Source organism: Bufo bufo, chromosome 2 (assembly GCF_905171765.1).
Source record: "Bufo bufo chromosome 2, aBufBuf1.1, whole genome shotgun sequence".
NCBI lineage: Eukaryota > Metazoa > Chordata > Amphibia > Anura > Bufonidae > Bufo > Bufo bufo.
Window position 1 is genome coordinate 55,003,979 of NC_053390.1, and position 16,446 is coordinate 55,020,424.

At 44.1% G+C, this 16,446-nt stretch overlaps 1 protein-coding gene across 2 annotated transcripts in view; it reads right to left on the minus strand.

Moving 5' to 3' along the window:
• CTIF (cap binding complex dependent translation initiation factor) overlaps positions 1-16,446 on the minus strand; it is a 185,130-nt gene that overhangs the window by 140,252 nt on the left and 28,432 nt on the right. For both annotated transcript variants that reach the window (XM_040421115.1, XM_040421114.1), the window contains exons 3-7: positions 14,379-14,570; positions 11,787-11,867; positions 5,050-5,123; positions 2,611-2,715; positions 2,148-2,226 (exon numbers count right to left, since the gene is read on the minus strand). In XM_040421115.1, the coding sequence (XP_040277049.1) occupies positions 2,148-2,226; positions 2,611-2,715; positions 5,050-5,123; positions 11,787-11,867; positions 14,379-14,558 (519 nt within the window). In that variant the 5' untranslated portion in view covers positions 14,559-14,570. The remainder of the gene's footprint in view (positions 1-2,147; positions 2,227-2,610; positions 2,716-5,049; positions 5,124-11,786; positions 11,868-14,378; positions 14,571-16,446) is intronic.

Genomic DNA, 16,446 nt, shown 5'->3' on the forward strand with positions numbered 1-16,446 from the left:
GGGGAATTTACTGGGGGCACTATATAGGGGTATTTTATACTGGGACATTATGGGGGCACTATGGGGACATTAGCTCAACTGGGGGCATTACAAGGGGGTATTTTTGCACATTATAAGGAGAATTATTACTACTGGGGGGGCATTATAGTGGGCTTTATTACTCCCCCATGGTATGACCCCCTAGTAGAAGCACCAGCCTCTCCCTGCTCTGCTATCCTTCTGCCCCTTCTCCAAATCCTTATTATGAAATCTTTCTCATTAGGATAAAGCACAACATCAGCTCCGCCGAGCCCCCGGCCAAAGTGTGGAAGTGGAGTCCGAGACCCCCAAGGGCCAAGTAACTGTAAGTTTTCATATGAAATATGTTTATGTTATACACATATAGCCTACACTGTGCCACACAATATACAGTATACCGCTACACTGTGCCAAAGGAGTGGGGTTTACACAGGAGGAGGGAGGTGCCAAGCGCGCTGGGGGGTCCTTACAAATATTTGCTGTGGGGCCCAGTCACTTCTAGTTACGCCCCTGCACCTGGTTATTCGTGTATTTCCATTTGGAATAACAGAGGAATGGCACAAGACAGAGTTAAAGGGGTTCTCCGGAATTTACAGGTGAAACTCGAAAAATTTGAATATCGTGCAACTTAAAAGGTGACACTAACATATGAGATAGACTCATTACATGCAAAGCGAGATATTTCAAGCCTTTATTTGTTATAATTTGGATGATTATGGCTTACAGCTTATGAAACCCCAAAGTCACAATTTTGAGGTCCCCTTTGCTCAGGGGGTATGGATTAATTAGCTGACTAGAGTGTGACACTTTGAGCCTAGAATATTGAACCTTTTCACAAAATTCTAATTCTAAGCTGTACTAATGCAATTCCTTTTAAGTCACAGGGAGAAAAAAATAATAAATCACCTTCTCCCTGTGACGCTCTCCGCTGTGATTGGACAGTGCTACAGCCAGGGAGAAGGAGACGCCCATTGAGAAAGACTCAGTCTCCTCCTCCTTGTTCCGTTGCTATTCATTAGCATACTGAGCGGGATAATTTAACAGGGGCACAGGGGGCGAACGGAGTGGCGCCCAGGAAAAATAGTAAGCACTATTAGATCCCTGCTTTATGCCCTACATAACCTGCTACTTATTTTATAATGTCTGGACCCATTATAGGTCCTCTTTAACTTAATACATGCACCAAGATCCCAGACAATAAGGAATTAAAAATCACTAATTATTATTTTTCCACTAGATGGCGCTGAAGAATATGGAAAAAAGACCATAAGGGTCAAGTCATATGAGAACTGAACCAAGGGTTAAAATACAGCGGCTTCAACCTCAGGCCCTGCAGCCTCCTCAAACGGCTGATAGGTGGGGGTGCCAGGTGTCAGACTCCGTCAAGCTCCTATCGATGAGCTATCCTGAGGATAGATCATCAATAAGTACAGGTGAAACTCAAAAAATTAGAATGTCATGCAAAAGTCCATTTATTTCAGTAATGCAAATTAAAAGGAATTGCATTAATGCAGCTTAAAATTAGAATTTTGTGAAAAGGTTCAATATTCTAGGCTCAAAGTGTCACACTCTAGACAGCTAATTAATCCATACCCCCTGAGCAAAGGGGACCTGAGATTGTGACTTTGGGGTTTCATAAGCTGTAAGCCATAATCATCCAAATTATAACAAATAAAGGCTTGAAATATCTCGCTTTGCATGTAATGAGTCTCTCTCATGTGTTAGTTTCACCTTTTAAGTTGCATTACTGAAATAAATGAACTTTGCACGATATTCAAATTTTTCGAGTTTCACCTGTAAATTCCAAAGAACCTCTTTAACTCTGTCTTGTGCCATTACTCTGTTATTCCTAATGGAAATACATGAATAACCAGGTGTCATCATTCTCCTTGTCAATAGGATGTGTCCCTGCAGAGTCTAACATTGTTAGCACTAGTTTAGCAATGTCAGACTGCTGACAAAGGAACTGGTATCACCCAATTGTTTATTTATTTGAATTCCTGCAGGAATAATAGAGGGACTGCTTAACACAGTTCTAAGAAAAGATACTCCCGAATTGTTGTATCGCTAAAACATACATGTCATGAGAGGCGACCAACGATAACCATGTGGAAAAGAACAAATCTTACCTGCCAGGTGGGGAGTACTTTCTCTATGTCATTGAGGTTGATTTCATCTCCTCCATCTTCACATTTTCCTTTACCAAACCTAAAGAAAGAAAAGATGAATCAGTCCTATAGAGACTGTGTGACAGGAGGAACTAAGGACCAGTCTATAAACAACACAGGGACCCTTGGGTGTCCTTCACCACCACTATGGACCCAGGCAAAATATAACCAACATATACATCAGTCTGTATAGTGTCGGCCATCTGCTACAACGGCCCAAGAGGACCAAGAGACCGATCCTGGCAATCTGTCAAGTCTCAAGATTGCCAGGACGGTCTGCCGAGCTTGTGGTGGGCCTGTGCATACACACAGCAGTCAGAAGACACAGATCTGCAGTGAAAAGCATGAGACTGAGACTACCTTAGACCCCAACAGAGAATGCAGCCAACCTAGAGTCACAGATCATGGTCGGCACTGAACTCACCCTTCTCTGTCTATCTGAGGAAGGGGATGCTTCGGGGGGTTGCGGAGCTTCCGGTGAAACTGGGTGAAGTCCAATTTCTCTGGTTGCAAGTCCCATGTTGCACCACTAAAAGAAAAAGAAAAAAAAAAATATGGAAGAAGTCATATATAACACCAAACAAAACACTAGTAAAAATTGTCATCATTAGGCTACATTCACACGTCAATATTTTTCTATATCCCGATTTTCGGTCCGTTTTTTGCGGATCCGTTGTTCCTGAAAATGTTTCCGTATGTCATCCGTTTTTTGCGGATCCGCAAAAAACGGAAACATGTATAAATTTCAATAAGCAAATAAAGTTATTTCTTTGAAAAAAAAAAAATGAAAAAAAAAAGTGAATAAAAAGTTTATAAAATAAAAATTTAATTTCCAGGAACGGAATCCGCATAAAACGGATGACATACGAATGTCTTCAGTTTTTTGCGGATCCATTGACTTTGTATTGTACCAGGATCCGATTTTTGCGGAAAAGAATAGGACAAGTTTTATATTTTTTCGGACATGCGGAACGGAACAACGGAAACGGACAGCACACATTGTGCTGTCCGATTTTTTCCAGGACCCATTGAAAATGAATGGGTACAGAACTGGTCCAGATGTGTTCCACATAAAACGGAACAGATCAGGAAAGAAAAAATGGACGTGTGAATGGACCCTTAAAGGGGTTTTCCAGGAGTTTAAAACTTATGACCTATCCTCAGATCACCAGTATCTTATAAGGGGCACATCCACGATCAGCTGTTTGAAGAGGCAGTTGAGCGACATGGCCTCTTCCGTCACATTGCGCAGGTGCAGCTCAGTCATATTCAAGTGGATGGGCCTGGGCTTTCTTATTATTGCATTGTACTTATTTTGAGCTATAATCATTTTTTCAATTGGTCTTTATTACAAATAAGGAAAACACTGGAAAGTGAGGTCAAATAGCGGAGCATTCCTTTAAACTGGTCATAGCCATGATGGTAGCTAGTAACCCCTTCTTGTCCTGTATAATACAAATATGTCCTGGCGGCCCTGCTGCAACTGTGTCATCCCTTGCAGGAGTCGTCCCAAATTATATTTACCTGCTCGTATCCAGGGGTTATGACCACCCTACAATCCAGCAGCGGTGGAAAAAGCTCTGCCCTCTCTGGTGGGAGTGCGCATAGACACGCATGCACAGTATCTCTCATCCCAGCCATCTCATCTCTGCGCTGCAGCGGTGGTCAGACACTGGTGTCTGCTGAGGGGTGTAGATATAATCAGCAGCAAGTGGTCAGTTTTTGAAGCGGATGTGTCGGAAGAAGATAAAAATGAGCAACCATAAGGATGTCAGTGACTGACCAGGTCCAAATTCTGATGTCTACATAACGGGGTCAGAGGTCAAAAGGTCCAAGGGAGAAGAACCGGTCATGGTCGTGGTCTCTCAAAGCTCATTGATGTGTGTGGGGAGTGAAAGCTAGCCCGTTCACTCCCCATACACCTTTGTATCATAGCAGTATTGATCTCGGAGGTTTGTTCTCCAATATCGGACTAGACAGATATTGGAGAACAAACTGCAGACAACAATACTGCTGGCTATAATACCAAGGTGTTGGGATAACAAGGACATTGCAGCTTGTTGTGTAGCTGCAAACTGGTCAAGGTGCCCATACTAACCGCTGTCCACTGCAAAAAGTGCCTTCAATTGGCATAAAAACTGGACCATGAAACAATGGAAGGTGCCAGCCTGGTCTGATGAATCACCATGTGGACAGCCGGGGGCATCTCTTACCGGGGAAGAGATGGCATCAGAATGCACTATGTGAAGAAGACAGGGGACAACGAGATGTTCTGGGCAATGTTCTGCTGGGAAACCTTGGGTCCTGGCATCATGAGGATATGACACATAGCACCTACCTAACCACTGTATCGATAAGTACCCCCTTCATGGCTGTGATATTCCCTAAGGACAAAGTTCTCCTTCAGCAGAATATTGTTCAGGAATGGTCTGATGAACATGTTACACAGATCAATGTGTTGACTTGGTTCCAAATTTTCCAGAAGTCAATCCAATCGTCATAAGTGTGACGCGCTGGAAAAACAAGTTTGATCCATGGAGGTCGCCCCTCACAACTTACAGGATCTGCTGCAGACGTCTTGGTGCCAGACACCACAAGACACCTTCAGACGTCTTGTGGAGTCATTGCCTTGACGGATCAGGGCCGTTGTGGCAGCATGAGGGGGACCTATGCAATAATCTATGTTTCTATGTAAGCTCCTTAATCATGGACCACCCCAGAAGTGAAATATTTGATGTGATGAGGGGGCAGCAGGAGGAACATGTCCCATTTATGGTCAGTGTACTCAATGTAAACCTGACAAAAAAAGCCTATGGTAAAGAAATACAAGGGAGCAGGTAAGCGACAAAGAAAAATATCTGACCTTATGGAATCAAACGTGCTCGCTGCCCAAATGTCTGTCCCCAGTATGTCAAACGCACCATCCTTGTTACCATTCTATAGAGAAAAAAAATACATTATTTATTATAAAGAATATATAGAATTACACGAATGAAGCAGAAATAAGATAGCATAGTTGCCTCTGCACATAGAAGGATTATAATAAATTGCACAAAAATACAGACAAGTATAGAATCAGATCAGATGATGAGGATTACACACACCAAGCAGTGGTACTGCGCTGTAATACTCTTTTCAGAAATCTTCTTGTAATTCTGCCTTGCTGACACTAGGTGGAGCTCTGCCCCTGCATATAACAGCACATCTTGCATTAGATGCACTGTTTGGCCCATGTCCGGAGGGTGGAAAGTATATTACATGGCAGAGTAATGTCCGTTCACGCTGCTCACCAACGGCTTGGGCTCCGAATTACAACATTAATTAACAATGACTTTAATGTCCCATTGATCCATAAACCACTAGTAGATCAGCACACAGAAAGATCATTCCCCTTAACGAGCACAGTTCAAGCCAACTCTCTCCTATCCTGTTACCACAGAGGGTGAGGATTCAGGCTAATATGCAACGAATTATAATATTTGACTAAAGTGTTAGCCAAAATCACTGAACAAGTAGTGATGCAGTGTAAAGCGTGGAGGATGGGCAGAGCAGCAGATAGAAGGTGGATTTGTGATTACATCAGACAATGGCGCTAAACTGTCGCCACTGATCATAGCTGTGCCCTAATACAGCAGAGATAAAAATGAGTCAAATAGCCAACAATAAAGTCAGGAGATAGCAAAAATAGGTAACAATTACACCCAAGGTCGAGACTGGCACTTCTACTAAATACATAAAAATGCTCAGCCCTACTGGAGAGACTTTCTGTTGTGCTCAAGGTTCAATAAGCCACCAGTACTGAAATACCAAGAAAAAGGTAATATTATCTCATTAAGATCATAGGAAAAAATCGTGTTACAGTTATGGACGCAAGCCTCACCCCACATAACTGCTGCGAATTACCATGGCCCATGGCTGTCCTTATAAATAATATACTAAATATGATATCACAAAGAGACATTTCTTTATCAATATCAGAGGAGAAACTCCAGACCTTAGATTGTAAGCCTCATTGGGGACAGTGTGATGCTAATGTCTGTAAAGCGCTGCGGAATATAGTAGCGCTATATAAGTGCATTGAATAAATAAATAAATTAAATTAAATTTGGAACAGTAATGGGGTCAAACCTCACCCCACAAAAACTTCTGGAAAATTCCCAAGGCTGTGAATATACTGATAACACATTATAATATATAAAATGTTATAGTAATAATAAAATATCAAAAAGAGACCTTTCTTCATTAATAGCATAGGAGAAACCCTAAAAGTTGGAACAGTAATGGGGTCAAACCTCACCCCACATTACTGCCGCTAGTGCTCACAGCTGCCAATATCCCGATATGTGATTAATATTGAAATAACAATGTACTCCGTAAAGGGGTAGTCCGGGTGTTTAAAAAAGTGTCAATAAAAAACAGAATCACACAGTGCTCACCTGTTACATCCCTGTTGTTCCAGCACAGAAGCACTGGTTGTCCCTGCTGTTCTTTATTTTCCTGTAGAGACTGCTACAGCCAATCACTGGCCTCGGCGGGGATGCTGGCATGTACTGTATGTCTCTACCATCTATCAGTGGCTGCAGCAGTCATGTGGACTTACGGTAAGTCACCACTGCATGAAAATTATGAACGACTGAGACAAATGATTCTTCCATGCTGTAACAGCAGGGAATTTAACAGCTGAGTAATTGCTATATATATATTTTTTTACTTTGCAATTTTTCCTGCTTTATTTCGTAAACTCCCAGACAATCCTTTTAAAGGCTATGTACAGCTTTGGAGGCATTTTTTACTCATTTTTGGCTAAAAATCATATTTTCAATTGGCCTTTTTTTTAAATATTGAGCCGTTCTGTCACAAAGGGTTAACTGTTTTTCTAAGGCTGGTTTCACACGGGCGTTGCGGATTGGGGCCGGATGCGTTCAGAGTGCGTTCAGTGAAACTCGCACTATTTTGCAGGCAAGTTCAGTCAGTTTTGTCTGCAGTTGCGTTTCGTTGTTCAGTTTTTTCCGCGCGGATGCAATGCGTTTTTCACGCAGCCCCATTCACTTCTATAGAATATAGAACATGCTGCGATTTTCACGCAACGCAGAACTGATGTGTGAAAAACAACGCTCATGTACACAGACCCATAGAAATGAATTGGTCAGGATTCAGTGCGGGTGCTATGCGTTCACGTCACGCATTGCACCCGCGCGGAAAACTCGCTCGTGTGAAAGGGACCATACTGTTTAACTGGTACTTTAACTTTGTGCCCGGTCATCTAATAACTCTTATCTCTAAACTACTACTAAGAGGTCATAAACACTTATTTAAGCCACATTTTTATCGATAAGATAAGAACTGAGCTATAATGAGTATTTATAATGTCAGAGCAGAGATAAGGAGCCCGTCAACTCGCCAACTGACGGAAAAGAGAGAAAATGCAGAGGCTGCTGCTAGAGCATCTCAGTTCTGTATAGAAAAAAAAAGGCTCCATATTTTTAATAAAGACCAATTGAAAAAATAATTATAGCTCAAAATGAGTACAATGCACTAATAAAAAAAAATTTCCCCCAAAGGTGTATATAGCCTTTAATATGGTATTACCCTTCTCCCTAAATGACTGCTGCCAGTGCTCTGAGCTGTCAGTCTCACCAACCCTCATGCAGAGGTCACTTTAAAAGGTCCCCATACATACTTGCTAAATACTGGTCTAAGGCTACTTTCCCTTGGGGGAGAGAAGTCGAAACCAGTGTACAAACTCCAAGCAGATCAGACATGAACTGAAGGTGCTACTGACCACCAGCCCACCGAGCCCATCCTGAAGTGTCGGCGCATTATTAGAATAACCCAAATTAAAGGGGTATTCCAGGATAGGGGATAACTATCAGATTGCTAGGGGTCCTTCCGCTGGGACCCCCACCGATCACGAGAATGGGGGCCCCGTACCCCCTTCAGAAGTCAAATGAATGGAGCGGCTGCTTGCATTTCAGGGGAGCAGCAGGGGGCATGGGCCCCCATTCTTGCGATCAGTGGGGGTCCCAGCGGTAGAACCCCCCCAATCTGATAGTTAGCCCCTACCCTGTGGATAGGGGATTACTTTTACCTACCGGAATACCCCTTTAAATTACCCAAAGAAGCGGCAGTAAGGCCCCTTGCAGACGAGCTTGTGTCACGCTGCGGTCACAAAGCATTATTTTGTAAGCCTTACAGTTCGGTAAAGTATTAGATGACACTAATAGCATTATGTCAGTGACATCTAATACATTCTCGAACTGTAAGGGTTACATGTGACCCCCGTCAGCGCTGGGAGGTCAGGCCGGGAGCTGCGCTGAGAACTTGCAGAGTCACAAACGCTCGTCTGCAAGGGGCTTAAAATACAGGGAAAAATGAAAACGAATTTCTTACATTTGCTTCAATTAAGTGGAATAATCCTTTACTGCTCCCTAGGTATCTCTACATGAATATTCCTCCACAGAACAAGGTCTTGAGGTTTTCTCTACAGCCGGTGAGGGAGCGGTAATCTCATACTTGGAGATTTAGTCACAATGCTGATATTTAATTATTATGTAATTACTGGGAAGAATAGAGGCTGGCGGAGCGACGGTCGGCAGCTGAGAGCCATACCTCCGACCTCTCCCTGTGCATACGCACGCCCAGCTGGGAAGGAAGGCTGGAGATCCCCCATACACACAAGCCCATTGGCCAATCTCATTAAAATGGGGTCTGCAACTTTTATCTCAGGTGTATGAACAGGTTAAGGCCTCATGCACACAACCATATCTGTTTTGCGGCCCGCAATTTGTAGGTCCGCAAGATATGATTGCAGTCCGTGTGCAGTCTGCATTTTTTTTTGCAGACCCTTTGACTTCTGCATCCATATGTCCGTTCCGCGAAAACATGGAACATATCCTATATTTGCCGCAAATGGTGGAACACAGACACACTGAAGTCAACGGGGCTGCAAAAAATGCAGATGCGATACAGACAGTAACGGTATTTTGCGGACTTCAAAATACACATGGTCGTGTGCATGAGGCCTAAGTCCGAGGGTACATGTTTATTAGGGACTTGGTAGGAATAGCTTTCGGGCGAACAAACTTTTGATCAACATACATCTTCGCTATATGGGGACCCTTGAAGGGACTGTCCGTGTATTTACTAATGATGACCTATCCTAAGGATAGATCATCAGTATCTGATCGGTGGGGGTCTGACTCCCGGCATCCCCACTGATCAGCTGCTTGAAGCGGCGACCACGGCACTCCGGTGAGCGCTGCAGTCTCTTCCTAGGCCAGGGAAGTCACGTTCATCTGTCACATGGCCTATGTGCAGCTCAGTCCCATTCAAGGGAATTGCCTGCAATACCAAGCACAGCCACTATGCAATGTACGGCGCTGTGCTTGGTAAGCTGCGAGAAGGCCGCAGCGCTCAGTGGAGCCCAGCAGCTGCTCATTAGGGGTGTCGGGAGTCGGACCCTCATCGATCACACATTGATAACCTATCCTTGACAAAAGGTCATCAGTATTAAACACTCAGACAAGCCTTTTAATAACTGTCACAAGCTGAAGGTTTGCTACAATTGAATCCAGTTTAGACAACGTCTGTAAGCAAAGATTATTGGCAGAGCAAGTGCCCTGACAGTTCTGCTACAATGTACCAGTAAAATGTATCGGTCTGGGGTCCAAACTGTATAGTGCAGAGATTGGACACCATGGCAGCAAATCTCCAGCTGGGAGAAGTAGTAGTTCTGTACATGCTGAATGTAAATAAGAATGCTCCCTTTCACCGACAGCAAGCAGCGGTCTTGAAAATGGTGACGGATTGAAACCAAAGTATATTAGAAAGCCGCCAAACTGTTCATCTGTTTATAATACAATGTATTCACATCATGTGGGTATGTTATGTCACCACCTCTTAAAAGGAGGGGGGGGGGGGGCAGGTCCTTGACCTTTGACTCCACCTGGGTAAATGTTTGCAATAAAAGGCTTCACATCTCATCATCTATTTGTAAGCAAATAACAAGGCAAGGTGCACAATGGGGCACAATGCAGACATTAGCCTTGACCTGACTACAGTACTTACACTTCTGCTCCAGGAGAGGAGGCAGCAGATGAAACACAATGGACCCAGTCCTGTATCTGCAGACATCCCTACAGCACCTGATATACATGGAAGTCTACTGCCAGCTTGTTTATGGTGTCTCCACATTAACATGTTGCCTTATAATGATACCCTTTAAGGCCTTTTCTTTTACATGGGATGATGATCGGAAACAACAAAAAATAAAAAATAAATACTCGTTCCCAGTCACTGTTCACCCGACAAATGAGCAAACGCAAATCTGTTGGAAGATCGCACCTTCCACGAGACACCAAAAATCCTCGTTTGTAGGCAGCACATCGCCCTGTGTAATCAGACGTGATGCTAACAATATGCAAAGTGAATGGTGAGCGAATGATCACAGTAACGATCATTCATTTCCCATTCAATTTGCACCACCATGTAAAAAACAAGCGCCGATCGACTTGTACCACGGACACGCCTTTAGGCTGGGTTCACACTTGAGCGTTTTACAGCGCGTTCAAACGCGCTGTAAAACGCTCAACACATGAAAACCAATGCTTCCCTATGGCCCTGGTTCTCACTTGAGCGTTTTACAGCGCGTTTGAACGCCCTGAAAAACGCCCTACGCTCAAACAAGTTCTTGAGCTTCTTTTGGGCGTTTTGACGCGCATTTGTGGCCATAGGACACTGCAGTCAATCACACAAACGCGCGTCAAACGCGCGTTTACTATTGCAAAAAACGCGCATAAAAACGCGCATATCAAATACGCTCAGGTCTAAACCCTGCCTCAGGACTGAAACGGCATAGTGTAAAAAGATCCTTATTACCAGCAGTCACGAGGCATGAGAGTGAAGGGGGCCTCGGAAGAAATACCGCACTTTTCACGCTGTGTCGTAGTGCGGGCCCTAAACCTTCCTGATGGAAACCTCGAGCGCATGCATTTATTGGCCATGCTAAAAACATATACCGTGCAGTATAATTTTTTTTTTTCATTGGTTAGCTCAAATGGCGCATGCAGCTTGTACTAAGCTGCAACAAAAAACTGGAATTATCATGGCCAAACATCCGAACGAACGCTCGCTGACGATAGCAGTCCCCTGTAAAGGTGCCACAGAGTGAAAAATCGAATCTTTCAATGCGCACGTAAAATACATATTCCTCGGCAGCACATTGTCAGTAGCACATCACTGCGTGCACAGGGCAAAGAAGGAAAATACATGGGGACGAATGATCACAGTAACGATCATTCATCCCCCATACAGCAGCGATGTTTGCTGCATGTAAATGCAGTTAATGAGAAGCAACGATCAAGAAGGAAGGTTCATAGGAATCATTGGCAGCTCTATCGGCCCGTGAAAAAGGCCCCTAAAGCTACATTCACATTGGTGCTGTGGGTTCTGTTTATAAACCACCCCGCTCTTCTGGATCCGACAACAGTGGACACCAGCCGCGTTCAGTGGAGCATCACGTGGATCCGGTCCCGCTGAGGTCTCCACTGTGTCTGAAACATACAAGGTAGGCACGCTGATATAATGCATCATCCATGTTACCTGGCTGTGGTTGTTGGAAGGCGATTTCTTTTTCGGTGAAGTCCGGTTTACGTCCAATTGTTCATTACATTCCACTGTCCACTGCAGAATACAAAAATAATACAGGTCAGCGACATCGGAGGGGGGTACACAAACTGCGGACAACACTGGTCCACACACTGCTGAAACAGACCTAAAGTTAAAAAAAAAAAAAAAAAAAAAAAAGCCACTTTGCTTCTTTACGTCTCAATTAAAAATCTCCTGCCGTTTTTTGCACACAGCTCCTAGGCAAACCTATGTGCCTACAAAAATACAGGCAACAAACAGAGCATGTGCTTAGATCCTGCACGTTACTCCACTCGCTCTTCTAGTGTCTGTAGGTTGCCAAGAAGACCGGAGTAACACAGTACTGAAGGATCAGACTACACAGGCTGTTTGTAGTCTGTAACCATGGAGACACACAGGTCAGAAAGAAAATTATTATCTGAGATTTTGTTCCTCTTTTTTTTTTTTAAGAGGCATTAGAACGATATAAAAAAAAAATGTTGCACATACCCTCTAAAAACCACCATGATTAGCATAGAAATGAGAACTGTGCTATTCTCCGAGGGGACGTCCGTTCATGGACCGGTATACGTCCGTTGGATCAATATACCAGTTTATGGTAGACGGGGGAGGATGAGACCTTCTTCTGAGCTGGGTGTGGTCAGCTGTTTTCTTGAAGGACTAAGCATTATCTCTTAAAGGTTTTACAGGAGTGTGAAGTCATCATTTACAACCAGCGAGGTGAACACACAGGAGGAAGCCAAGTCCCATCACTTCTGCGGGGCGGAACGATAATGGGGAGAACCCCGGCCTGCACATTCTAACGGTCAACCTGGCTGCAGATAACATGATCGACGCTCAGAGGATAATGCTGTCTATAGGGAGCTATCAAGATCTTCTTACAATCACTCCCATGGCCGTTAGTACAGAGGAGGGGGAGATCAGGAGATGTCCCAGTTTAAAGGGGCGGTAAACCTAAACCGTGCAGCTGATAAGAGTGCTATAAGAGGAGCTAATGATATCAGTAACCCCTACAGGTTCTCAGAATTGGATATAATTAGTGGGCATGGTTTTCCCAGCCTCCTTACAGTCATCCCAACCTCTCAGTAGCCATAAATAGATTATAACAGGGAATAAAAGATTGTATTAAAAAGGGAGTTTGTCAGCAGTTTTGACCATGCAAAACTGCTGACTGCACTAGGTAGGGTTTGGGGAGAGCAGTACAAACATACCTTTTATTATCATGAGCAGTGTGAATAGGAAGTTTTATTCTGCCAGGTTCTGCTCCTGCAAGTGCACTTCCCATTGAAGCTCCACCTCCAGTGTACTTGAAGGAGCAGAATAAAACTTAAAGGGGTTCTGGACCTTCTGGATAGATCATCAGCATCTGATCAGCGAAGGTCCGACACCCGGGAAACCTGCCGATCAGCTGTTTGAGAAGGCAGCGGCGCTCATAGTAGCGCCACGGCCCTCTCGCTGTTTACCGCAGACCCAGTGATATCCCGACTATTATGCCTTCTCAAACAGCTGATGGCTTCTTAAAAGGCGGTGAGCGCAGGCTAATTTGTCCCTATCCAATGCCAGTGTTCTCCAGTGTATACAGGGTGCATTCACCTATGGGAAAGTGCCTGAGCAGAAGGTTCCTAGCTTGTATAGTCCTGCCTAGGTGTGCTATCACAAAGGTGTCACCTGTCCTGATCTACTGCCCGTTTATCGTATTGCAAGACCTCTGCAAGTCCTAACCTCGGCTTGCCCACTGACCATGCTTCTGCCTGTCTCTTGACCAATCTGGGTCAGCAGCCTCTGAACGGAGACTACTCCTAGAGATGGCGGCCAGGTGGCTCATGCAGCAAAGTACAGATCCAGGTACGGGGGTGAATGGGTGATTACCAGCAGACCACCATAACAACATCTTCAGGAGTAGCCCTCAAATCCATTCAGTGGCACAGTGAATCCACGTCTGCTGGGCAAGAGTAAGGATCTGAGCGACTACGACAAGGTTCCAATTTGGATCACTATAGTCAACTAGATCAGATCTTCTCCATAACAGCAGCTCTTGTAGGATGTTCCTGGTATGCAGTAGTTGATACCTACCAAAAGTGTCCCAAAGAAGAACATCTGATCAATTAGTGATAGAGTCATGAGTGCCAAAGATCAGTGATGGTCATGGGGAGAGGAGGCTAGACTAGACTTATTGTGTACGGAGAGTGCACAATAACAGCAGGTGGTTTAACATTACAATCGGTGTACACATCTCCTGCTTCTTGGTCTAGACTGAACGGCTCACAGAGGATTGCCTAGGCTGGGCAAAACTGTAGCAAACCCTCAGCTCTGGTCTTCCCGCTTACATTTAACATTTTAAAGATGCAGTAAATTAGCTACTACATGAAGATTTTCATGAACATGAAGATAAGCCCATCAGATTGTGGCGTCAGGTGCCCAACATATCTACCTATGACCACCTACAGACACTGAATAGGGAAATCCTATGAGGAACTTGTGGACGTCCCACCAACCAGAGGCGTCAGTGAGCTGTATCACCATGTATGACTGGCTCCATGATCTCACCTGGGAAATATTAGATGGGGTTTTTTCGCTTTCTCCGTCACCTTCGGTCTTGTCCGTCAGCAGCCCCTGAACCTGATACTCCAGGACGTAACTATCAATAAATCTTTCTAATTCTTCAATCTCTTGGGAACGACTACTGCCTGCTTCTGAGGAGGCCGAGGCCACGGACGAGTTCTCCATCACTTCTGCACGCTAAAGAAAACAGAAGATAGTACGAGTGAGAGGGAACTACTCCACTTTTTTACTTGGACTAGTTTGGAAACATTTTCTTAGAAAAGCTCAGAGATTTCTGAAGAAAGGTGTGATAAGATAATTTGGGAAAAACTAGGGCAAATGATAGCAAAAATAACTTTCTGTGACTACTTCAGCAAACGTTGCCATACGTATTCAAATGGTGGTCACTCAGACAGTACCTGAAGTGTTTGCTGGGAAACCCCAAGTACCAGGACTGGAAAAAACAGAGCTAGGATCCTGTTACATGGACAGATGCTGGGCAACACATTTACATGGTGGAATTATCAGGAATGAGGGATTATAAGGACGTTCAGTCCCAATAATTGGCGAAATCCTGGGCCCTTTTTGCTGCAAGAAGAGATATAAACATAGGGGGGTATGAGATACTAAAGCAGGTCATACACATGAGATGAGTGTTGGCCAAAGCTGCTGATTTTGGTGGGTTTGGCCAACAATCTAATCTGTAAGGTGGTGTCCCCACTCTACCATGACGGCAGATATCAAGGAAAAGAAGGGGTTAAAGGAGGTAGACTGCTGTCTATCTGACCTTTGGCAGCAGCTTGCTCTCCTCTCCCTATTAAGAACACATGCTGAGCCAAGCCCAGTTTACATGTGTATGGGCGGAAATTGGACAATTACTATCTACACTGTATGGACTTAAAGGGGCTCCCTGAGTTTAATAATAAATGTTCACATGCCCCTAAACGCCATAAAATATCATCATAAACCCACCCACCATAAGCACCGCAGCTCTGGTCCTTCTTCAGTGTTCATATACGTGGCTGTAGCAGTGACCACTGAGGACAGCGACTGGTTACAGTAATCATGAGCCGTCTACCTGAACGTCACTAATGCAGCCATGTATGCAAACACCAGAGGAGGATCAGAGCCGTGGTGCTGAGAACGGAGGGGGAGAAACAGCAGAGTATGGGTCGATTTTTATTTTATGGCATTTAGAGGCATGGGTCAAGTTCGTATTAACGAGAAAAATATGCAGTTACTAAAGCAGAGGTCAGAAACCTACAGCCCTCCAGCTGTTCTGAAACTACAACTCCTAGTATCCTCCTTTCACTTCTATGGGTGTTGCAGGAGCAGCCAAGTAAGTGTGCATGCTGGGAGTTGTAGTTTCACAGCAACTGGAGAGCCAAAAGTTGCTGATCCCTGTACTAGAGTAAGGTAAGGCATCACACTGTTGAAATCTACATGCAGTAAGTATGGCTCTGCAGCAACAGATTGGACTGGTTAGTGTGAACTGGTGGAGCATATAATAAAGATAAATATCATTTATATAAATATAAATAAAATATAGGTCCACCACTGACCATGTAATTCCAGCCCTGAAGCGTGTAGAATAGGGAGTACAGCTCTGGAGTATAATACAAGATGTAACTCAGGATCAATACAGGATAAGTAATGTATGTACACAGTGACTGCACCAGCAGAATAGTGAGTGCAGCTCTTGAGTATAATGCAGGATGTAACTCAGGATCAATACAGGATAAGTAATGTAATGTATGTACACAGTGACTGCACGGGCAGAATAGTGAGTGCAGCTCTGGGGTATAATACAGGATGTAACTCAGGATCAGTACAGGATAAGTAATGTATGTACACAGTGACTCCACCAGCAGAATAGTGAGTGCAGCTCTGGATTATAATACAGGATGTAACTCAGGATCAGTACAGGATAAGTAATGTAATGTATGTACACAGTGACTGCACCAGCAGAATAGTGAATACAGCTCTGGAGTATAATACAGGATGTAACTCTGGATCAGTACAGGATAAGTATGTACACAGTGACTCCACCTGCAGAGCAGTGAGTGCAGCTCTG